The sequence below is a fragment of the Pan troglodytes genome, chromosome 13, assembly GCF_028858775.2.
Source record: "Pan troglodytes isolate AG18354 chromosome 13, NHGRI_mPanTro3-v2.0_pri, whole genome shotgun sequence".
NCBI lineage: Eukaryota > Metazoa > Chordata > Mammalia > Primates > Hominidae > Pan > Pan troglodytes.
The window spans coordinates 71,222,182-71,247,002 of NC_072411.2; the positions used below are offsets into that span (position 1 = coordinate 71,222,182).

The 24,821-nt window shown below is 39.3% G+C and overlaps 1 protein-coding gene across 5 annotated transcripts in view; it reads right to left on the reverse strand.

The window, feature by feature from the left end:
- LRP2 (LDL receptor related protein 2) overlaps window positions 1–24,821 on the reverse strand; it is a 232,678-nt gene that overhangs the window by 52,483 nt on the left and 155,374 nt on the right. For all 5 annotated transcript variants that reach the window (XM_054679929.2, XM_515882.7, XM_054679933.2 and 2 more), the window contains 11 exons: window positions 24,322–24,611; window positions 23,096–23,299; window positions 21,967–22,209; window positions 19,133–19,258; window positions 17,261–17,380; window positions 14,107–14,238; window positions 12,178–12,379; window positions 8,311–8,606; window positions 5,844–6,360; window positions 2,508–2,660; window positions 1,815–1,985 (listed from right to left, as the gene is read on the reverse strand). In XM_054679929.2, the coding sequence (XP_054535904.1) occupies window positions 1,815–1,985; window positions 2,508–2,660; window positions 5,844–6,360; window positions 8,311–8,606; window positions 12,178–12,379; window positions 14,107–14,238; window positions 17,261–17,380; window positions 19,133–19,258; window positions 21,967–22,209; window positions 23,096–23,299; window positions 24,322–24,611 (2,454 nt within the window). The remainder of the gene's footprint in view (window positions 1–1,814; window positions 1,986–2,507; window positions 2,661–5,843; window positions 6,361–8,310; window positions 8,607–12,177; window positions 12,380–14,106; window positions 14,239–17,260; window positions 17,381–19,132; window positions 19,259–21,966; window positions 22,210–23,095; window positions 23,300–24,321; window positions 24,612–24,821) is intronic.

The following is a 24,821-nucleotide window of genomic DNA, read 5'->3' on the forward strand; positions in this document are numbered from 1 at the left end:
TTGAACCCAGGAGGCAGAGGTTGTGGTGAGCCGAGATCACACCATTGCACTTCAGCCTGGGCAACAAGAGCGAATCTCCATCTCAAAAAAAAAAAAGTAAGAGTAGAACTACAGGCACAGCTCCAGTGATGTGTTGGTGCATCCCAAGATGTACAAGGAATCAATTGGATGCTCTATAAAAATCTATTGCTTTATGCGTCTATGAAATATATTTCTGAACACAGGCATTGCTACCTCTCCAAGAGGTAACCAATTTAACATGGCTCATGAATATTAAAGTTTCCTTTATTCCCAGATCACAGTGCCTCATATTATGATTTGACTTTTAGACTAAAATCTACTGCCTAAATTTTATAATCCATCTAAGTAAATAATCTATATTAGATTTATCAAAAAGTGAACAGAATATTATGTAACTAGAAAATTCCTTTTTTCATCTCTAATGCTCCTGGAAACACTGTCTAAATGTATGCTGAGTGACACCTACTAAGCTTTCAAGACCAAGAATAATCTATAGGACCCAAAGAACAACAAATGTCAGTTAGAAAGTTGTTGAAGCTTCTTTGAACATCTTGATGCTTCTACTAATTCAATATAGGATTGTATGGAAAGCTAACTCAGCTCTTTGATGTGCCTTTTAAGAGAGGATACACACACTGTGGGAAGGGCTAAGGGTATTACCATCAGCATATCACATCAAAATGGTATAAGTAAACTAGAAATAATATTGTACTGCTTCTAATTAAAGTTAGTCTCTACCCTAAGAGTGAGTTAGTATCTGCTACGGTAAATTCTGCAATGAGAATGCTAAAGGCTACCTTAGTGTAGCAAATGAACCAGTTCAACAAGAGAAAGTACTTGGATTGATTAATTATGCCTGCCATGAGCACAGGAAGAAAGAGCACTAGCGTGTGTGCCAGTATTCCTTCTTTTTCAGTGGCATGTCCCCAGGGAGTATGGTGTTAGAGAACTTCAAACTTTACTACACTGACTTTGGCAGCAAAATAAATATAACAGAAGAAAGGAATTTCTAAAAATAAAATAAAAAAATTTGAAATAGTTCTACTGAATGAATGGCATTTCCATGCTTTTGAGTGCAACAGGCTGTTCCTGGATCGTTATCCATAAATGCTTATGCAGAAGACATTACTATGGTCCAACTAGGCCATAACTAGCAAAATTCAATATGGGTATTGTTGATTAATTTTTGATTAATAATGTGTATCATCTTTTTACAATGAGTATTGTTTATTGAACAGTATATTTAACACACTTAAAAAATTATCCTATTACCAGAAAGATATAAATGCCTTATCATATTGGATTAATGTTAACAGACTCTACTGCCACCTAAAACACTGCACTGCACTTAACCATAAATGTGCCAAAGTATTTTAGGGAAAGTTTTCCAGATCCTTTTATTCTTTTCCTTTTCTCAAATACCAAAATTTATTAATCATATATTTCATAGGGGAGAGCCAATTAAAGAGATAAAAAAAAATTAAGATGAGTTGCACACTGAGCTGACTACCATGGGGAGAGATTATTAGCCCCATTTTCTAGATGAAAAAAAACAATAAGAAGTGAAAACACCAGGTCATAAACCCTGATCCATATGATTTAAAAGTTCACCCTCTTTCTACTGCACCATACCATAGAGCTCAGCAGTTTTAGTTAGAAGTGTGACTTCCTCTGAATGACTTCCAACAGACAGGCCAGTTAGACAATAGAGGGGACTAATAGACTGGAATCACAAGCTCTGATGTTTGAAATAAACAGTTACACAATTGTTTTATGCTTTTCTATGTACGTACTCTATGTAACCCAGGTGGGCATCTGCCCAGTAGAGTAGATCATTGGTGTAATCAATGGTGATGCCATTAGGCCACTCTAACTTGGTGGAGATAATCACAGACTTGTTGGTTCCATCCATGCCTACTCTCCCAATGTATGCGCGGTGACCCCAGTCTGCCCAGTAGATGTACCTGTCAGGGCAAACACAAAGGGTCAGTCCCTGATGCCAAAAGAAGTCAGTAGCCAAAATACACACCTTTTCTCCATTTAGAGAAATGGAGTCTGCATTCTGTAGAGCCCCTCAGAAAAGAAAGAGAGCTAACAGCAAATAATCTAAAAAAGAAAAAGGAAGGGGACAATGTACAGAAAATGCTCACAAATAAACAAGTTAACTGGATTTCAGTGGCTTTGACTTTGAGAGTCCAGTAAAGAAATCGGTTTTCTGAAACCACAGTTTTCTTTGCATGCAGCCAAAATACAGGACTTGAAAAGTGCAAAAGTGTGTCAGGGCAAAGAAAACAGAACAGCTGATGATGATGATATGAAGAAGCCATGCTTCTACTCATTACACTAAACAATTTACCAAGTAGGAAAAGCAGAAGACAAACCCCAGCAAGACATTGGCCTTGAGATAGTTACATGAACAGCCTTTTTGGTAACAGAGGCGGAAGAAGGAGGTGAAAGAAAAGCCCAGGATTGCAGGGAGACCATACCCATATTGAGGGTGAAGGGCAAGTCCTCTGGGATTATCAAAGCAGAAGGTGTTGTTGGCATCCACACAGTGCTGGGCCAGCATGCGGCGGTGTCCACCATTGAGGTCAGAGACAAAGAGGCCATCCAGGCGGGCATCCAACCAGTAGAGCTTTCTAAAATGGAGAGCCAGGAGTTAATCAATACAGTCACTTTGTGAAATGGTACATATTTAGCCACCCAGTTTCCTATCCAAGCTACCTGAGAATCACAGACAGTTGTTAGAAGTCACCTTTCTTCAGGCAAATGAGGGCAGGGGAAAACAGGAAGTTTGTCTTCCTGCAGTGAGGCAACAGAGGGTGCAAGACTGTGTGCAATAATTCCCACTTTAAGGTGGTGTCATGTAGAAAACACGGGGGACACACTTCATTCGACGGGTCTGGTTTTACTTTCCTCATGCAGCATAAAGCACCCTCTCCAGGCAGTGCAAAGGCTTAGCAGAACAGGGAAGCAGAGGTGAGTATCATGAATTACAGTTTAAATGGTGGAGTCAAGGAAACACACTTGTCTAAGTGTGTCACTGAAACTGCACAGAGAAACTCTGAATTATGACATTCTTAAGATAAAGATTATGACATCCTTAGGATAAAGAGACATCCCTGCCTCTGTCAGACAGGCTGTCAAAATGAGTTTCTTAACCTGAGACACATTTCACTTAATCAAACCTAAGAAGCTTTAGAAACATATTAGGATCTGTTAGAAACTGCTACCTCAAGGACATTTCTGTTATAAATGTATTTTTATTCAATAAAATTTATTTTTCTTATAAGGTAAGTGTTCTTAACCCAAGGTCTTTACCCAGAATCAGGGAAGCCAGCTTTGGTGATCTGTGTACTTTCTAAAGGGGCCCAGGGCTTTCACCAGAGTCTTATAGTATCCATAACCTTCCAAAGGGTTAAATGCACCTATAGTGAGAAGGTCATTTAGGATTTGATAATCAATTCCAACTGGAAGGAGAATGAAGGAGAATGATTTCCCTTCCAAAAGACCTGAATGCCTCTTTGCAATAAGTACGCCCTTAACCATTCATGCTGGATATCTGAATAGTTAGGATAGTAGCATCGCTTCAGGCTTCAGCAAGAAGGAATGAGTATCCATATATGTACAAGTCTTGCCAGTTAATTCACTTGGGTAAATGAGTAAATCCTGATGAATGAGATGGCTACAATCTTGGATTCCATCATTGTAGACACTAAGAACAGTGAGAATAATAGTAGCTAATTATTGAACACTTGTTAAATGCCAGGCCTCAGACCAGGGACTTTTTAAAACATTATATTATTTCAGATCACAACAGGCTTAGAAGGAGTTGCTATTATTATTCTTGTCGTATTAGTATTCCTGTTGCTATTACCATTCAAGTCCTGGCAGACTGGCTACCCCATAGGGCACTCTACTCTGTTGAGCTTACTGCTTTCCCATTAATTTCTCTTTATTCCACAGTCAAAAGACATCCTGTGAACAGATTCTTCTCAAGAAAACATGGAGAAGATATTCCATCTCCACTACTGGAAAAATTAAGATCACTGAGAGCCAACAGTATCTTCCAATGTGCATAATGGTGGTTTAAAAAGTTAAATCAAATGCAAGGGCTTTGGAAACCAAACACCCTAGTGCTGACAGCAGAAATATTTATTAATATTGGAGAAAAAAGTTGTTTCTAATTTCAGTGTAGCTAGTATCTTAGAACTGCCCCCTACCAATGTAAATGTAACTGGGCTCCATTCTGCCTTTGTGTTTTCAGGAACGCTGAGCCTGGTTGTGCACCCTCCTGGACTTTCAAGAAAAGTTTACCCTACCCTCACCCAGACTTTCTTGCCCATCTTCCTCACATGTATTTAATTCTCTTCTGATAAAGAACACACCTAGATAGAGAGGAAATAGCTGAAATCCAAGAGAAATGTCATTCTAGCAGTTTCTGAGAGAGAGGGCTGAATGACAATGTCTTACAGTTCAAATATTATTTTTTCTGCAGTGGAACAAAGGATGGTGACAAGAACAGTACCATGCTCAGTTCTGTTCCTGGAAATCATTAATCACTATACTTTTTGACATGTAGGATACGTAAAACAGGAATTGATACATACAATAGGAATGCTTAGTCAATGTTTCATTCATTATTCAGCAAGCACTCAGCACCTATGTCAGGCCAGCTACTGGTCAGGGAGAACTGGGAAGCCAACTGTCCCCACCCATTTTAGGATCTTTACCCTTAAGGGAGTCAAATATGAGGATGTGGGGAAGAGCCCTCTGGAGGTCTGGACTGACTGCAACAAGAATCTTTACAGCATACATCTTTACAGTGCCTGCAGATTGATGTCTGTTGACCACAAAGCCAATAAGTTTATGCTGCCAAGAATCCGATAGATTTGATATTCAATAGAGATGTTAAGAAGTGTGGTTGATCTGGTAGTTTAGTTAAAATATCACTGGCCTGCCTTAAAGACTGTCAGTTTCCATAAGGGCAATCTCAAAACAAGAGTCTCATGTTAGCCATTCTCCAGTTTTCACGCCCAGCCCATGCTGGGAATGACTAGTATTGGTTGTTTTTTTTGTTTTGTTTGTTTTGTTTTTTTTGAGAAAGGGTCTCACTCTGTTACTCAGGCTGGAGTGCCATGCATGTTCTCGGTCCCTGCAACCTGCATCTCCTGGGCTTAAGGGATCCTCCTACCTCAGCCTCATGAGTAGCTGGGACTACAGATGAACACCACCTTTCCTGGCTAATTTTTTTCATTTTCCATAGAGACAGATTTCGCCATGTTGCCCAGGCTGGTCTTGAACTTCTGGGCTCAAGCGATCCTCTCACCTCAGCCTCCCAAAGTTCTGAGATTACAGGCGTGAGCCACTGCCCCCGGCCAATGACAAGTATTGTAAGCAAGCCTATGTACTTCAGGAGAGCAAGGGCCATGTCTGCCTTGTTCCCCTCAAAACCCCTGCTGCTTGTCATCACACTGGGCATGTAGGAGGGACTCAGGAAGTAATGACTGAATGCACCAATGAATGCATGAATCGTCCCTTCATATCATCTCCAGTTAAGTGAATGGCCAGCAACAGTGAACTCTCTTCCCTTGCAATTCCTCTTTCCATAAAAATGATACTATAAATTTTTAAAATAATTAGATATTCTGTTCTGAATCTATCATTTGAATATCAGATACAAAGCAGAAAATAAACCTGCAGAAACATTAAATGTATCTGCATATTAACCCAAGTTGAAAAATTAATTTCCTATCAAGATGAAAACATGGTTAGAATTTTTTAATTTTTAACTTTTAAAAAGCTCATCAGTGTTTTCTTACCTGGAAACCCAGTCTACAGCCAGACTTTCTGCAGCTGGTAGTCTGTGGTTTATGATTGTCTCCTTGTTTGTCTTATTCAGAAACATTCTCTCAATGACTTGCCTCTGTGTATCAATCCAATACAATCTCTTCTCTACTCGGTCAAAATCTAATGCCACAACATTGCCCAGTCCTTCCAAGATGAGGGAGTAAAAATAGCCATCTATAGTTAAATTTCTCAAATAGTAACGGTTGCTAAAAATGAGATAGGGTTCGATGTTACTGTTTTGCCGGCAGGTCTTTCCATCTGGTTCTCGGAGGTAGCCTGGGGCACACTTACAGATGTAGGAGCCTATTACATTCTCACACTTCTGGCTACAGACAAAAGGCATCTCTGTGCATTCATCAATATCAACACAAGTCCGCTTGTCAGACATGAGCTTGTAACCAGGATGACAGGAACAATAGAAACTGGTTAAGGTGTCTGTGCAGTTGTGATCGCAGCCACTGATTGAAGGGTCATGGCATTCATTAATGCCTGTAGGTAAAAAGCAGTTCTTAGAGATCCTAAAATATCAACGACCAACTCACTATAATGGTTCAAAGTCAACATTTCTACTAAACAGTGCCAATTCTTAATGAATCATGCTAAGACAGACAACAAAGACTTCCAAAGACTGTGGATTATTGAAAAGTCACTATTTTTCAACTTCCTCACCAACTTACTCCTTCATCAGTGGTTTCAACAACTAATACAGGAGAAATGAGAAAGAAGAGGAGAAGAAAAGAGCCTGGCCAGTGTGCTGGTCAAACAGGGCTCAGGAAAAATTTTCTAAATGCTCTGATTTGTAGCATGTTCCAGTGTGACTGTTCACACCATGGTCAAGCTCAGGCTTCCAGTGTGACATCACTGAACATGGAACCACAAAGAGATACACACATTTGCCTCTCACGAGATGGCATGAGCTCAACACTAGGTGCAACACAACACTACACGTCCCTCTGGCTGGTCCTGTAACACATGGGCAACCTCACCCAAAAATGATCTACAGAGGGAGGACAGCAAGTTCTTATTAGTTCTCTACTCATCAAGGAGCAATAGATTAAAACTTCATGCATTGCGAAATCCATTATCCAAATATCAGGCCAAGCTCTTCTACTAGTTCACTGTGCACCCCCAAACAATTCGTTTCCCATCTATGGGCTACAGTCTTATTATCTGCAAAGAGAACAGGGTACAGAAGATCACTAGTACTCCTTCCAGTTGTAAGAGTGAATGTTTCATAGGTTTGGATGAGACCTACTGAGATCACTTCGTCTTCAAGCTAAAAATTTTAATTTGAATTATGTACTATTGAGGATTTAATTCTTATAGTTGAGGTAAGGCAAAATTAATTAAAATGCAATGGGAATCTATACGAATTAGGAGTAACCATAAGAAAGTTCCATATGATTTTTGTATAAATGTATAATATAGCACATGTTTTTCTTAATTTATTAAATGGTTTTTGAAACTTTGGTAGAAATTTATAGAAGTTTTTCTTACAATAGAGCAAAAGCCAGTTTTTAGATGATTTTTAAATTTTTTTCTTTTTTTTTCTTCAACTTTTAAGTTCAGGGGTACATGTGCGGGATGTGCAAGTTTTTTATAATAGGTAAACACGTGCCATGGTGGTTTGCTGCAGAGATTTTTTAATATTATGCATAGATAATCTCTTCTCCACATTTCCACAGCAGTTTCTGTCTAGCATTTAATTTTAATGTTATTTCATATACATCTTATCTTTCATATAAGGATAAAAACTACATTACATACTTCTGGGTCAATTAGGCAAATGCTTTCAATGAGTACTGACAATGAACAAGTGGAATAAAGAAAACAAAATAAATGAAATGATATGGTCTCTAAATTGTTATTACAGAGACAATATCAACATACATGAAACAATGGTTACAAGGATTAAACACCACAAACAGGATGAACTGCCAATGTTATGGAGTTCAAGATGGTGCTAAGCAAACAATGCCCATGTTGTGGATTCTCAACTGCTTTACTTGTGGTGGTTGGGGTGAGAGAGATATTAAACTCTCCCATTCAATTACCTGAGGACAAAAATGAAGAACAGGCCAATGAGTTCCAGCAGAGGGATGCTTCAGGCAAAAAGTCATTACAAGAATTCAAAGAGAATCAACCTGGTTCCCTTCATTCTTGAGTACCTTATTTGGCAATAATGTTAAATGATGGCCTGAATATTTGCCCATCTTCTGTTCTCTCTAATGACTATCTAAGCAAAGAATTGGTCCAAAAAAATGTGTGTCCCCATCTTATATACCAAGAAACTTTGGTAACCTTTTGCTATATCAGGAATCGTGATTTTATGGTAACTTTGTAGTTAGAGGACAGGTTGGAAAGTCTAAGTCGTGAAGGGTTGAGAATCCATATTCAGTCTTCCCTGTTTCCTTTTCCCAAATCCTCTGTTGTACTCACCACAGCCTTTCTCATCGCTGTTGTCCAAACAGTCATCTAGGTGGTTGCAGAGTTTCATCATCTCGATGCAGCGCCCATTGTCACACTTGAACTCGTGAGGTGGACACGTGGGTGCTGGGGTGTGGCACAGGTGCATCAGCTCATCAGATCCATCTCCACAGTCATTATCCTCATCACAGACGAAGGTTTTACTAATGCAGCGCCCGTTCTGACAGGTAAACTGATTCTGTTGGCAAGTCTGGTATAAGCAGCCCCTCTCATCGCTATAGTCACCACAGTCATTGTGCCGGTCACACCTGTATCATGAGATCCAGTACCACTTTCAGAGAGGTTGGCAATAAACCTCAACTATTACCCACTTGGGGTTTTGCTTCCTTCTTTATCTACCTAAATGCCAGGTCAACCATTTCGACAAGATCACCAGTGTCCTTGATCCCCTTTCCCCCAACATCTTCGTCTACCCCACTAATCACCAATTCTAGAAGAATCCAATATTTGGCATTCCACACAACTTCCTCAGGGGCTGGCTGCTACCATTAGAAATGCTACCATTAAATGCTACCATTTAATAGCTATAGACAATTAGTAGGTCTATAGCTATTAAAAATAATTGCATTCATTTTTTCCTTAGTTGATAAACTAATTAAATACAACTTTTGTAATTTTGGTATACATCAGATCTATGAGACAGCTTATGAACAGTGGCACTATCTATGTTCAACAGATAATGAGATAGCCAGTAGGCACTGGCAATGTACTGGGTAATCACATGATAAAAGTGCCCATACCCAAATGGAAACTCATAGGGTGAGTGCTATATATTATAAATAAGATTATTGGGTGTGTCCTCTAAGAACACATATCTTCCCACTGGAATAACGTTTACATTGTCAGTCCTGTTCCTTCCATCTTTCATTACACTCCTGCCATCTATCATGAGATGTGAGTCTTCATGGTGATGTGAATAAAGGCAAGCTAGTAGGTTAGCATGGCATACTGGCAAAGGAAGAAGGCATGCTGTAGTACTAGAAGCTATCTCGGGACCTAACATACACAGGCATCATTATAACAATATAATTTCCTGAAGTTCTGTGAGCCAAACTGGCCTTTCTTCTCCATATTACTCCAAGATCCCATAGAAGTTATGATGTCTAAAGGGGGTCTCACATATGCATCAAGGAATCTTTGATAAGAGTGAACAAAGCTAATGGTTTTGAACAATTTATCATAGAAAGCATAGGAGCGGCACATAGAGCATTACAAAATGTGAAGGCAACAACAGTGAATGTGGTCAGTTTTACAACTGACCTATAACCAGGCCTGCTAACCAGCACTGCCATCCATAAACCCAGGGCCTTGTCAACATGATTTACAGCAAAATGTGTGCATGTAATTGTGAAGAAAGCTGTGGTCAAGGCAGACTGGCTCAGCTCCATTTGGTCTCCCGGGAGCTATTTAACTCATTTCCAAATGGTTTGAAAACACCAATGTTTTCCTTTGTCTAATTTAGATCCAACGCAGGAGGAAAAACAAGTCATCAAGCAAATCACCAAGCTTTCAGACACTATTGCAAGTCAGTATTCCAGCTCATCACCAAATTGTCACCCCTCAGTCTTATCATCCATGTTTTTCAGCAGCATCAGTAGTGAGCCAAGAAAAAAAAAGGTCAATAGGAAAAATGATCTCCTGTCCCACTGTACCAAATGGGGAGCACACTTTCTGCCAAGCAAGCAAGGAGATGCACACTAACAGCACACCTAGTAGAGGCTACTCCAGACACAGATTTTGGACTTACTTAGAAGCTGATAGCTTAGGTTTTCAAACAAACAGAACTTTTTTTTCTCTTCTACTATAGCCCTTTTCAAGGAAATTCAGAAAGCTCAAGGAAAAAAAGAAAGAGAGAGAGAGAGAAAGGGAGGGAAAGTGAAGGGAGGAACAATGGACGAAGAAAGAAAGGGAGAGAGGAAAGGTTACTGTGCTGTGAGATCATAGTAATGATAAAGGAAGAACCCAGAAAGCTCAGAATGTGAGGAATAAAGGAGATAACTTGGAGTCTGATCAAAATCAACACCTGCTACCATTCTTGTGCCTAGAGTCTAAGCCTAGGTATTCAGAATATATTTACATCTAAGACTAATGCTATTAGCTATTTACCAAATTCAGAAAAACTATAGAAGTGCAACACAATAGAACTCTTGAGCAGTAGGGAGAAAATATAGACAAAGATTTATCCACTTTAGGTGCAAAAAATAAAAATCTACACTTTACATTCATATTACTTAAATACAAACAAAGCATATTCTACTGCAGCTTCACTACAAAAGAAGACAGTTCCACCTCTTGAATGTCTTTGCATTGTCAGTTCACAAACTACCACCTCTCGGCAATGTCCACTCATCAGAGGATGAATCACCCACAGAGTGTATTTTCCTGATAGCATTTATCTACTTTTTAAATTACTGCTGAGTCCCTGCTCCTTCACCTCCTCCTTCTTCCTCAGGACCACCACAATAAACACACAATCATACACCACACTGGACTCCAATGGTACATTAGCACCTGTTGATGAGCTGCCTGCCCCTCCAGTCAATGGCCCCTGTGACTCTGCTTCTCTGATCTTGTGCCTACTTAGTATATCTTTCCCACTGTCTTCCTTCGCATGCTGTAAGCTGGCCATTCCTGTTGCTCTCAATGTGCCTGTGTGTGTCCCTTAACAGTCCTTGGCACAAGCAATATCTCTTCATGGCTCCAGTTGTGCCCAAATACCTAAGACATACTTTCACCTCAGGAAGTCCTACTATGTCAAACTCACCTTCCACCTTGAGCAAGCACCTTTCTGGACTCCCCTACTTTTGCTAATGCTCGTACTATTTTCCTAGTCAATCAGGATTGAAACTTACAAATTGTTCTTCTCCATTTCCTTCCATAATCCAAGTATTTGTTAAGTGGGATGATGAGAAGTTGGGATGTTAAGAATGTATATAAACTGTTTGAAGAGGCCCATTTGGAGAAAGAGGTAAGAAGTCCAACCATGGAACATTGCAGGAGAGGTCCCCCAAACCAGCAGGCTGTGAGCCGAATCTGTTTGATCCACACAGTGTTTTAAGAATTTTAAAATTTGTTTCCAGCATTTAAAATCAGAGTATTTCAAATGAAAATCCAGATTTCCAACTTCTGTCAAAAAGAGAGCATCAGAAAGTCTGGCCTTCCAGCCCTCCTGCATGATATTGATCAGTGTCTGCATCCTTAGTTGGAGACATTGTCTCAGTTCACTCCACCTGCCTCTACTTGACTCTGAGCCTAAGAGCCAAGCTCTATTTATCATCATGCTTGTGCTGTTATTTTTCTTATAGTAGAGAGAGGAGAGTGAAACAGTTCTTGTAATACCAATGTCTCTACTCCAAGTGGAAAACTAAGCGGGTCACCAGCTTCAAGAAAGAATTCTTATCTCAAGCCCTCTCCATTCATCTCCCTGGCCCTCTGTGCAAGGCCAGATTCTGTCTTTCACAGGCCCTAGGCATTTTTGCCTTCTTGGGCTCCTTCCTCCATAAAAATATTAAAAATTATATATTTAATTTAAAATTGCTAATATGGTATTATATATTAATAATTTAAGTAACTTCTTTTCATTTTAATGCAATCATATTGGTATAAAGCCAGATATATTAATATTATATATTAAAATACTTTCTTTGATGTAAAAGTTTTTTTTCCCTTTGATTTTGAAAGGAATCCAAACATTTTCATAGGCCACTAAAAGCATCATGGGCCCTGGGCACTGCGGCCACTGGGTGCCTAATAGGTAAGTGAGCCCAGCCCCCATGGACATTTGAGGCATGCTGGGTAACTTTTGAATCCTCAATTCACCTGAATATCTTTGGGATACACAGTCCGTAACCACAGGTGAATTCATTTTCAGAGCAAGTTCTCCTGGTGCAATTCTGATTCTCATCGTAGCCATCAGTACAATCCACATCGCCATCACAGACCCAAGACTGGGGAATGCACCTCCTGTCCGGAGGTCTGTCATTTACACAGAGAAACTCGGAATCTGAGCAGTTTTGATTCTCTGAAACCAAAGCACGCAAGAATCAGAAAGCATGAGAGCTCAGTGCAGCAGTTAATTCTCTTTGCTTTAATGTTACTTACCATTCTAAGTATGAAAGGAAATGGGAGGAAAACACGTAGACAAATTACACTGCTATTATAATAATAGATCATAATAAAAATACCTCCAAAGATTCCATTTTAATTGCTTTGGACCCTGGCTTTTTCAAAGAAATCAATACAATAAAATGTCTCATTTATTTTTCCATAAAATACATTAGAATGGTCATACTTTTTCCCTTAGGGCTTCAGAAAACCACTACCATTTTGTTAATTGGATACCGAATGCCTTATATTTTGGTAACTTTTTTTAGTTTACAAAGTGTAATCACACAAGCACAATGTGAGATAGGTATTTTTACACCATTTGTATAGATGAGAAAACTGAAGCTCAAGATGGTTAACTGGATGTCTCAAAGTCATAGAACTAGGTGAAGAGCTGGGGCTTCAAACCTAGGTCTTTCTCTTCCAAATTTAGTGCTTTTCCAACTACATTATAGCTACCACCCCAAGCAATATTGGGGTGGAGAGGAAAGGCATATGCTAACAGAGTTGTCAGAAACCATGATGCTATGAGGAAAGAGGTGAGATGCTGACATCAAATCATTAGTGTCCACAAAATAAAAGAACAGGGGTTTTATCCAGACTCATTGCAGGTGAATAGGAAACAAAAGAAAGAAGAAGATGTTGGTAAAGACAGGTGAGAGAAATGCATACACCACAATCCATGTATGTGTAGCTGAAAACCACCCATGTCAGTGGATAGGGTGGATAGGGTAAATGTGGAGTTGTGACCCACCACCAAAGTCACAACACAGGAGGGTGCCATCAGATGCAAGCAGCAGGGAGCCATTGAGTCTATTGCCCTACCATAGAAAGACATTATTCTAACACCGATTAGATTAATTCTTGAACTAGCTAAGATTTCCATACCCTGTTGGTAATGAAAATGATGTCCCATTATCTACTCAAGAGGCATAACACCCCTCCCTCCATGCCGCTTTAAGGTGACAAAGGAAACTAGAGACAGTTCATTGTTATACTGTGAAGGTTGCTATTAAGAGCGGCCAACCACTGGGCGCAGTGGCTCATGCTTGTAATCCCAGCACTTTGGGAGGCCAAGGCAAGAGGACTGCTTGAGCCCAGTAGTTTGAGATTAGCCTAGCCAATATAGTGAGACTTCGTCTCTACAAAAAAAAAGTATAAAAAATCAGCCAGGCATGGTGGTGGGCGTATGGTCCCAACTACTCGGGAGGCTGAAGTGGGAGGATCGCTTGAGCCTGGAAAGTGGAGGCTGCACTGAGCCATGATACCGCCACTGCACTCCAGCCTGGGCAACAGAGTAAGACCTTGTCAAAAAAAAAAAAAAGAAAGAAAGAAAGAAAAGAAAAAAGAAAAGGAGACAACCAAGTATTTGTGGGTTTTTTTTTTCCCTTAGAAATGTAGGACATTATGTCCATTAGCCAAATGTAAGAGAAAGAAAGTAAACATAAGTCATTTTTCATCACTCTGAAGCATTTAAGTGGATGATATCAAACACTCCCAGCATGGAGAAACAAAGGTAACATTCTATCAGTGTCCATTCAATTACAGAGAAATCTGCAATCATATTCTCCAAACACAGAAAAACAACTCTACTGTGTTTCCCTGGAATGTGACTCTGCAGAGGAATTAATCGGCTTCACTTACGACACTGGTGCCTTTCATCCTCGTCACTCATATCCCCACAGTCATTATCACCGTCACAGATCCATTCGCTTGGGATGCACCTCCCACCATCACACTTGAACTCATCAGCTAGGCATGTTCGCTCAGAGTGACCTGAAAAGATCAATAGCATTCTCAGTGAAAAAAAGTGGTTTACAGTCCAGGAATCTGGAGACAAGCTGGCTGTAGCATGGGTTGTCTAGAAAACCTGAAACAGAGCATTATTTCATTATATACATCTAGGGTAGTCCTCCAATAAGATTAGTACCAGCGACCAACAGTTTGAGCTAAAAGTAGTCAACTGACAGTGCAAAGCCCTAATTATCTTTGGTGACTAAAATGAGACACAATATTCCCTTATGTGTATGGTAGAGAAAGAACACTTCTTTTCCCAGGAAAGATATGAATTACCTACTATTTCACATGTTTCTATTTTAAAATCTACTTTTCATCCAAAACCATTTTGTTTTGTGCAAAGTCTCCCCCCGCCTGCACTCCCCATGCCGGCTTCCTTGCTCCCTTTCCTTCTTTCCATAACACTTAGCACCACCTTTCAACATACTAGACAATTTACTGATTGGTTGCCTGTCTCCCCTCTTTAGAATATTAGCTCCATGTGGGTAGGGATTGTTGTCTTATTCACTGACACAGGCCAAAAGTTCCTAGAACACAGCTGTTCAATAAATACTGAATTAAAATAAGTCACTCTTCTACTTCAAATTGGCCATCACTGATTCAGATGCTTTAACCCTAACCCCACATATTCCTATTTAACTAATGAACGTGTCATAGGCTCCCAAACCCAGGGCACCCTGGAATTAGCCTAAGGCAAGAGAAAGTATAATTGCAACTGATAAAGACACAGCCTATATCATAACAGTAACAAGAAACAGGCTCTTTCAGAAGCTGCTATGAAAAGTGTGTACATTGATCCAGACTTTTTTTTTTTTTTTTTTTTGAGACAGAGTCTCACTCTGTGGCCAGGCTGGAGTGCAGTGGTGCTATCTCGGCTCACTGCAACCTCCGCCTCCCGGGTTCAAGTGATTCTCCTGCCTGAGTAGCTGGGATTACAGGCGTGTGCCACCACGCCCGGCTAATTCTTGTGTTTTTAGTAGAGACAGGCTTCACCATGTTGGCCAGGATGGTCTCGATCTCTTGACCTTGTGATCCGCCTGCCTTGGCCTCCCAAAGCGCTAGGATTACAGGCGTGAGCCACCGCGCCTGGCCTGATCCAGATTTTTTGAAGAGACATATCTCCTTTGATACAGCAGCACCATTTCTGGACATCTAGACCATAAGGATCTTTCCACATGTGCACAAAGGATGTTCATCCTGACACTGTTTTTCATAGTGAAAAAATGGAAACAACCTAAATGTCCAACCACTAGGAAAAGGATAAAAATACATGGGCCATTCGCATTTTAAAGTATTCTTTGGCAGTGTACAGGAATGAGGCTGGTCTGTATTTGCTGACATGATGTTAAGCTTAAAAAATAAAAGCTAATTGAAGAAAATATGTATAGTAAGACTCCATCTGTTTTTTTAAAATCTATATATCAAGATATATAAAAGTAAAGTAAGATATATAAAAGATAAAAGTAAGGCAAATTCACACTCAACCTTTAACCTTTTAATAGTGATTACCTTTGAGGAGTGAGGGGATTGGAGAAGGATGAAAAAATGTAAATTTTACTTTTTTGTACATCGTATTATTTCTTTAAAATATATTTCTGAATATTATTACTTTACTACAATGAGGATATATTCATATATAGATTATGTGCTTATTTTTATTTAAATATATCAGGTCATTGGTACTCACTGCTATTACTATGGCTTTTGTTACCATAGAGAAGTTTAAAAACTCATATTAATTATTCATATATTTGAACCAATAATTCATACATTTGAACCAATCTCTAAGACTATTCTACTCATCCAGTAGTTACTAGTTATTTCCTTTACAGGTCCTCAAAACTCTATGTGCCCTTTGCTTTCTATAAAACTTTCAGTGTTGGGGAAAAAGAACTTAGTGAAGCACTCCAAATACCACTCTCCAACGCAGAATTTAAACCTGAGAGAAAATTGGAATTGAAAATAGTTTGACTTCAGCTATAAAACTATACTAATGATCCTAAGAAAATATCCTGAAAATAAAATGTTTTAAATACGATGTTAATATTTACTGCAATGATATATACTATAGAGGAATAAAATAAAAGCAACCTAATGCTTAATAATAGAGGCAGTTAATTTGATGATACTATAACCACTCAATGGAATATTATAGTCATTAAAAGGCAGTATGAAGACAAGGATGAGCAAACTTTTTAACTAGATAGTAAATATTTTAGGCTTACAGGCCCTATGGTCTCTGTTGCACCTACAGGATGTGGCCATAGTAGAGGGACAGCAGCCATATGTGGCTGCATTTGAGTAAAATGCTATCTATAAAGACAGGCAACTGGCCACAGCCATAGTTTTCTGACTCCTATATAGCAATATGATTTATTGACAGGTTTTTTAAAGCAATGTAGAAGATTGTATTTTTATATTTTTACAATTATGTAAAAAATGTGCATGGATATAGATTAGAATTTGTGAAGGCAAATAGCAGCCTCCAAATGTAAACAGGGCATAACTGTCCCCAGGAATACAACCAAAGGCCCCTGCAACTTCTTGGGCCTCTTGTGCTCATAAACTGGCACAGAGAGAGAACAGGAAGAGGATGCATGCTCCTAATATACTCCTTCCCCATGTATATGACTCCAATCACTTTTGGGTCCTCTGACAGCTTTCTGGGCCAGCACTCAACCAAATTCAGAAACTTCAATTGAGAGCCAACTAAAATTAAGTTCTACCAGCTAAGCACTGTATTAGGTGCATCACCAATATAATTTCATTTTATCAGCATCAATCAGCAGCTTCCATATCCTGATCAGCTCCCCACACAGTGCTCTCCACTAACAGGTCTTAATGAATATCCGCTGAGCGGTGTCAGCATTCCAGATGAAAGCTGGGACAGGAAGTCCAAGCATTCAGCAGCCATGACCCTGCTCTGTATTTGAAGCGGTTGGAAGAGACTGAAGTTGTCTAGCTGCATCATGATGTTTTTCATGCTTGCTTACTCTCTTACCACAAGAGGCAGGTTCATCAGAGGCATCAAAACAATCTGTTTCTTGATCACAATACCAATGTTGAGGAATACAGCGCCCAGATGTGCATTGGAACTCACTGCTGCTGCACGTGTGAGTGGCTGCAGGAGGGAAAGAAGATAAAACCCATGAGCAAAACACAAGCATGTTGCCATCAGTCTTAACAATCTGCCTCTATCTCTGAGCTAGATAATAGTTACCAAAAAAGGAAGACTGAGCCTGGAAAATGGATGCTTGTGTAAGCTTTCTGTGGGGAGGAAGAAGCATGGGAGACAGAAGGAAGTCAATCCTGCCCCAATTCCCCAATTTGTTTTTCTAGATTCCAGAAATCAAAAAAAAAAGATTGTATTTGTTAGAAATACCAAAGAACTATCTTTGTGATAAATGAAATCACAAATTATAAGTCTTGGTTTTATTTTTTCTACGATAATGTAAAATTAAATAAATTCCATTGCAATGATGATTAAAAGCAAAACAATAACGTGATCATATCTAAGCTCGCTCCACACACAACCTTTTAGCTACGTTAGATAATAACTCTAGAAAGTTGGCAAAGTTATCTTCGTATTCATCCTTGGAATACCAGACTTTTAGTTGAGTAAGTGGGAAACTGCCTATGTTTGAACATTGACTCTTTTCTCGAGTAATTTTAGGTAGCTCTGGTTATATGCATTTTCCAAATTGTTATGTGGGTGCACATCTAATTCAAGTCTTGTAATTCTTCTGGTCTATAAGGCCGTTTTGCTTTGGCCCCTGATATCTGATGATTTGCCAGGGGAGAACTGACAATGGAAGCAGAGGTCCCTGAAAAGTCAGCAATAATTCCTATCTGTCTAGCCCTATCTGGTGGCTGCAACCTGAATTCTGCTTCCTTGTGCTGCTGTTATTAAACAGATTCCTCTTCCTGTGCTGTACCCTAATTTGGTGACAAATAATTATGGTGCCCTTTGATTTCCTTGGGAGGGGCCAGTGACAAGAGTTTAACTACATATACACAGAACAGGGAAGTCCAATCACTAAATCCTTAAATTATGTATCTATTTACACTAATAGTCTCAAAGTTATCAAACTTAAGAAAGGCTTTTTAATTTGAGCTATAAATACAGGAAATTGTTTGAATGAACCAAATTGCTAAATACGAAATACAGATTTCTGAAATTCAAATGTATCTAGGGGATATAAAGATACTTTCAGTTACTGGTCAGGCACGGTGGCTCATACTTGCAATCCCAGCACTTTGGGAGGCTGAGATGGGTGGATCGCTTGAGCCCAAGAGTTCCAGACCAGCCTGGGTAACACAGAGAAACCCCATATCTACAAAAAATACAAAAATTAGCTGGGCGTGGTGTCACATGCACGTAATCCCAGCTACTCAGGAGGCTGAGATGGGAGGATGGCTTGAGCACAGGAGGCAGAGGCTGCGGTGAGCTGTGATCATGCCACTACACTACAGCCCAGGTGACAGAGGGAGACTGTCTGAAAAAAAAAAAATTTTCAGTTACTAATGGCCACTATAATAATATTAAGAGTAAATTATAAGGGCTTAACGGGCAAATTCTGCCTAAGTACATGAAGGCAAAAGGCTTTCAACACTGGGAGAAATGGCTCTCCAATAGTAGCAGATCTCTGGAAGAAATATTCAGGGTCTGGGAATTCTAGCCAGGGAACAGAGAGAAAGAGTTTCTCATACCCCTGCAATCACATATGAAAGCAACTGCCTACCACCTCTACTTAGAAGGTCAATGTGAAATGACAATTGAAATCAGCCCGAATACCCACGCTTCATATCTTTGTATTAGCTCACAACATGCATCTCTGGAATGATAGAAAGAAAGCAGTTTTATCTTACTCACTGCAATAAGTAGGGTTTTCATCACTGTTATCTCCACAGTCATTGTCTCCGTCACACAAATAAACACGAGGAATACAAATATTTGAATTATGACATTTTGTGTATCCAGACTGGCAAGTGCGATCAGCTTGAAAAAGACAACCAGATAAATATTAGGAATATATCCACCAAATATGTATTATGAACAGTATCCATGCTAACACGTCTATTGTGGAACTCAAACCACTTAAAGGGCGGCATTTTCAAAGCCATCAGAAAGGCAGGATCCATGATACTTATGTTACCTATAGATTCTGTAGTAAAAAGACATATTTCCAGCTGATACTGGGGAGAAGGGAGAGGAGACTCTGGTTTGCAACTTAAATCATCTGTTTTCATTAATTAATAGTATCAACAAGAGTTCCAACTCTTGGTAAAATAACCTATGGCACAATGGAGTAATATGTAGCTATTAAAGGAATAAAGAAGATTTCTATATACTGACAAGTAATGACAGTATAATCTTCAGGATATATTGTTAATAGTAAGAAAGCAAGATTCAAAACAGTAGGCTAACTTTTGTGTAAGAAAAAGGATGATATAAGTGTATGTGTGTGTGTGTAGCAAGAGAGAGATGCTTATATTAAAAACAATAACAACAAAGAAAAGATAAACTAACAAAAATTGTCATCTCTCTGGATAGATTGAGAAGAGCACAGAGGAAGCAGAAAGGAGAGGAAGAAATGAAGGACTTCTATAAATGCACCTCATCATGTAGTTTTAACTTTGGAACTATGTATGTTATTTTGTACAAATAAAATCAATAAAATAAAATAAAATTTGGAAACAGCAATAGATAAAGCTAACTATATATCAGGTTGATAGCATAACCCTGCAGAAAAAAAAATTCCAAATATCTTTAAAATCAGTATTTTGACTGCATATCTCTAGTGGGACATAACCTAAAAAGCAAGAAGAATCTCACACTTAGTAGATTTATTGTTAATAGTATTATTTGAGTGGTTATAATAATGTTGAAATTATTATAGGCATTTTGAAATTACTATATAATAAAACAAATAACTAAATGTCAAGAGAAACTATGATTTTAAGCATAAGAAGAGATGTAATTATAAAATCTAAAATGTAAACAACCTGTAATCTTAAATTTAAATGGGAAATATCAATAAAAATTTTTTCTGGCCGGGCGCAGTGGCTCACGCCTGTAATCCCAGCACTTTGGGAGGCCAAGGTGGGCAGATCATGAGGTCAGGAGATCGAGACCATCCTGGCTAACATGGTGAAACCTCGTCTCTACTAAAAAAGACAAAAAATTAGCCAGGCATGGTGGCAGGTGCCTGTAGTCCCAGCTACTCAGGAGGCTGAGGCAGGAGAATGGCGTGAACCCGGGAGGCAGAGCTTGCAGTGAGCTGAGATCGCGTCACTGCATTCCAGCCTGGGCGATACAGCAAGACTCCATCTCAAAAAACAAAAAAAAATTCTTTTCCTTAAAAACTGTATTTCCTAGCTCTGACCATTGAAAAGGACTAGAAGCAATGAAAGCTAAGTAGGAATGAGCACCTCAACCCTGTGATAATTTCTAAGTACCACAAAGGGAATGAGGTCTCCTTGGATAAGTGGCTAATTCCAGGACTGGGACAGGAAATATAAGACAAGCTTGAGCTATAAGAAGATGGATTGGGGTCATGTCAAAGAACGGAAAATCCAAGTTAAGGACTCCCATTGGCCTAAGTTTGGACAACTGGGCACCAAAAAAAAACAGTTGACAGCACTGTATTAAAACTCATCAAATACATGAAGATCAAAGAGTTCAATATAATACTAAACTAAACTAAACTAAAAGTTAATTCTCCTTTGTCACCAACTCATTACTCTGAAAATTGACAAGCAAAAGGTATTTATCCTGTAGATTCTAATTACCAACAAAAGCTGGTAAGGGAAATGTCTTCTTTATCAAACTTCAGCTAATAAATGCGGCAGGAACACCAGAATTCTAAAGAGCCCATTCATAACTCTTAAAGAAATAATGGGTTTACGGAACAACCACCGATGGATGCTAAAACCATTGGGTGAAAGGATGATGGGAGCTTCATAAGAGATGATTCAGGCTGACACCAGAATCCACTTAAAGTGGGGCAACAAAACATCATGTGCCTCATGAGGTGATGCAACAGGAAACGCACAGCTCCACCTCTGAAATACTCTTACCCAAAGAATTGCACCTGTTATGATCAAAACTCTAGGTCTAAATACCAGTTCATAGGAAATAAGAGGGATAAGATAAATTAAATGGATCAATTATGCAATTAGTCAAGTCCAGAATGTGAGATATTCTACAGGACAAATCACCTAATCTTTCTAATGAATCAATGACATTAAAAAGTGGGAAGTGTTGTGGCATAAAAGAGATTGAAGAATTATAACAATCAAAATCAGTTGTAGATCTCATCTGAACCCTAACTTGAACAGAGAACAGTAAAAATACATTTTGGGGATAAGTGACAAAATTTGAACATGGACTAGGTACTCAGGGATATTTAGTAAGCACTTTTGATTTTGCCAGGCATTATAATGGCATGGTAGTTATTTTCCAAAATGTTATCAGTGAAGTGCATGTCTAGGAGTCACTTTAAAATACTAGAAAAAAGGAGAGAAAAATGAAACAAGATTGGTATTTGTTGATACTTGCTACCGCGCCTAGCCAAAAATTTACGTTTTAGATAAATACTTAGGGTTTTTTTTTTTGGAAATCCTTTGTTTTTACATAATAATTTCATCTCCTGTGATCCAAGACTTCAGACCCAAAATCACAATAAGCACTTAAGATAAACTTACGGCAATTTTTCTCATCTGAAGTGTTATTATCATGGCAGTTGTCTACACCATTGCAGATAAACTCACGAGGTATGCACCTTCTGTTATTGCACATAAACTCCGTGGTGGCATTGCAGTCCCTGAACAGGCACCCTGCCTCATCACTGCCATCACCACAGTCATTGTAGTAATCACAGCGGTAAGAGTATTGGACACATCGCCCATTGGCACAGGTGAAGGCTGTCGGTGAGCAGGTGTGAAGTGCTAAGAACAGGAAAAACATGAGAACAAACCCTCTTGATTAAAACATTATCCTGATTTTTAAAAAGATACAATTAAATAAAAGAGACACTTTGAATTTACCTTCCAAGGCAAAAAACGCTGCAAAATGGACTGCATGCAAAGTGAGATAACACTTTTAATTAGTTAGATTAAGCAAAATATGTTGTATACATTTTTTAAATTGTTTTAGGCGCAAATCAAGTAATTTAAGCACAAATCAAAGTCATTCTGTTTCTCTATAATCTCAATTTATCTCAGTCACAAAAAAGCATGCAATTATAGTTTATTTCAGGAAAATAAAAACTCCTAGCTCCTATCACAGTCTGCTAGGAAAAGGTAACCAACCTCAGAACTCCCTGAGAAAGTCCCCTGTGTTTTATTCACTCTATTCAGATGAAAGCTGAGGATTGGAAGTTATTTTCATAAAATTTTTGAAATAATGACCTTTGTGCTATGAAAATTGGTAAAATGATACGTTTCCTTAGTCCCAAGCTAAGCTAGACTTAGCATGCACCATGCCTCATGCTAAGGGATTTTTACATATTGTTTCTCTTACTCCTCGCAAGAACCCTAGTAGTAGCTCCATTTTACAGATGAGATGTCTGAGGCTTGAGATATTAAGTAACTTTCCCAGGTCTATACAGATTACAAATGCGATCACCAGGATGATGATTGTGCCTGTGCTCTTAACCACTACAGACGTGATTTAACAGAAACAGTCTGGATTATCAGAGGAAACATTTTTCAGCTCTACCAGGATGCCTAGGCACACATTTCAAACACATTCACACACAGCAGGATTCCATACCAAACACTTGACATCAAGATGCCATTAGCTCCTACCAAAAGCGCCAAGAGTCCAACTCACCACAGACACTTTCCATCTCATCACTGCCATCCCCACAGTCGTTGTCATTATCACACTTCCACTCTTCCGAGATGCAGCGCCCATTGGAGCAGGTGAAGGAAGATGCACCACATCGTTCACCATTGTCCACAATGCAGTGCTTCCTGTTGTTGGCTAAATACCAGTTGCCCTCATGTGGACACTGGCACTCGGCACCATTTGGACCTGAAGAAAGATAATCCCAGAAGAAGCAAAAGATGGATGCAGCCACCATTCACATTGACCCCTCCACAATAGCACTTGCAACAGCTTCTACATTAAATGCTCCCTAAGACAAGCCATGGAAATTCTGCCCATTAACCTTTTAACTATATTCTGAGTCACTTTTCCATCAAGAAGAGCAATCACCAATTTCTAATAAATGTGCCGATTCCTTCTAAACAACAGGAAATATCAACGACTCTTCTTAGCAAAATTTGCAAAGCAACAACATCAAAAGGCACACCTTCCCGTGAATTTGTTGTTCTTTATAAAATGCACAATGAAGCACATATGATCCCACCCGCAAATATCACCAGAAATATTTCAAACTATAAATAATACCTCTTAAGCAGAAAATGTAAATCCTTTTATAAGGAAGGCCAGCTCATTGACAGAATTCCTAGTCAAGACATGAAGTAGGGCAGCCAAGGCCTTCATCTTTCTTTCTAACTCCATCAAGCTTGTATTTAAAATGCCTTCATAGGCTGAGTGCTGTGGCTCACACCTGTAATCCCAGCACTTTGGGAGGCCGAGGTGGGCAATCTCTTGAGGCCAAGAGTTTGAAACTAGCCTGGCCAACATGGTGAAGCCCCGTCTCTACTAAAAATACAAAAATTAGCTGGACATGGTGTGTGCCTGTAGTCCCAGCTACTAGGGAGGCTGAAGCAGGAGAATGGCATGAACCCAGGAGGTGGAGGTTGCAGTGAGCTGAGATCCCGCCACTGCACTCCAGCCTGGGTGACAGAGTGAGACTCCGTCTCAAAAATAAAATAAAAGAAAATGCTTTCATAAAAGGGCTCCATATAGATTAGAAAAGAAGCCTGCCAAGTCTTCCTCTCAAAATATAGCCCCAGGTCTGTTTTATAAATTACCCTGACATCAAGGAGAATTTGAATTTTTTCTCCTGTGAGAACTTCAGCTTTCCTTACCAATTGGTATTGTGATCATTATTCTCCATGTTCTAATTTTCATGGTCAGTGCCTTACCTGGTGCACAGATATGGCTGCAGCCCCCATTAAACTGTTCACAAGGATTGTTACACTGTTGTTTCTGGTTCTTCACAACAGTGTTGATTCCCCTGGGCTGGGAGAGCAAATTTGTGGTCATTGCAATCTGACCTGACCCGTCATATTTGTTAGCTCGGTAAATTCTTTGTGTGTACAAGTCAGTCCAGTAAATATACTGGCCATAGAGAGTCAAGCCAAAAGCATGAACGGCTGCATTGACAATGACTTCACGATCCATGCCCGTCAGAGTGCTGCGTTCAATCCTCTGCCTAAAATGAAGCAAAAAAAAATTTAGAAGTTGAAGTCTCAAGTGAGTTAAGTTTTCAACTGGCAACCCAATGCATGCGCCTCATCATTGTTTACACAAGCTGCAAACTTTCTTTTCAAATGGGGCATATGGCAGCTGGAAATGTTTCTTCTGGTGATGGGAGGTCTTGTTTGCTTATCAAACAATAGCCTATATAAAATCATTGACTTCC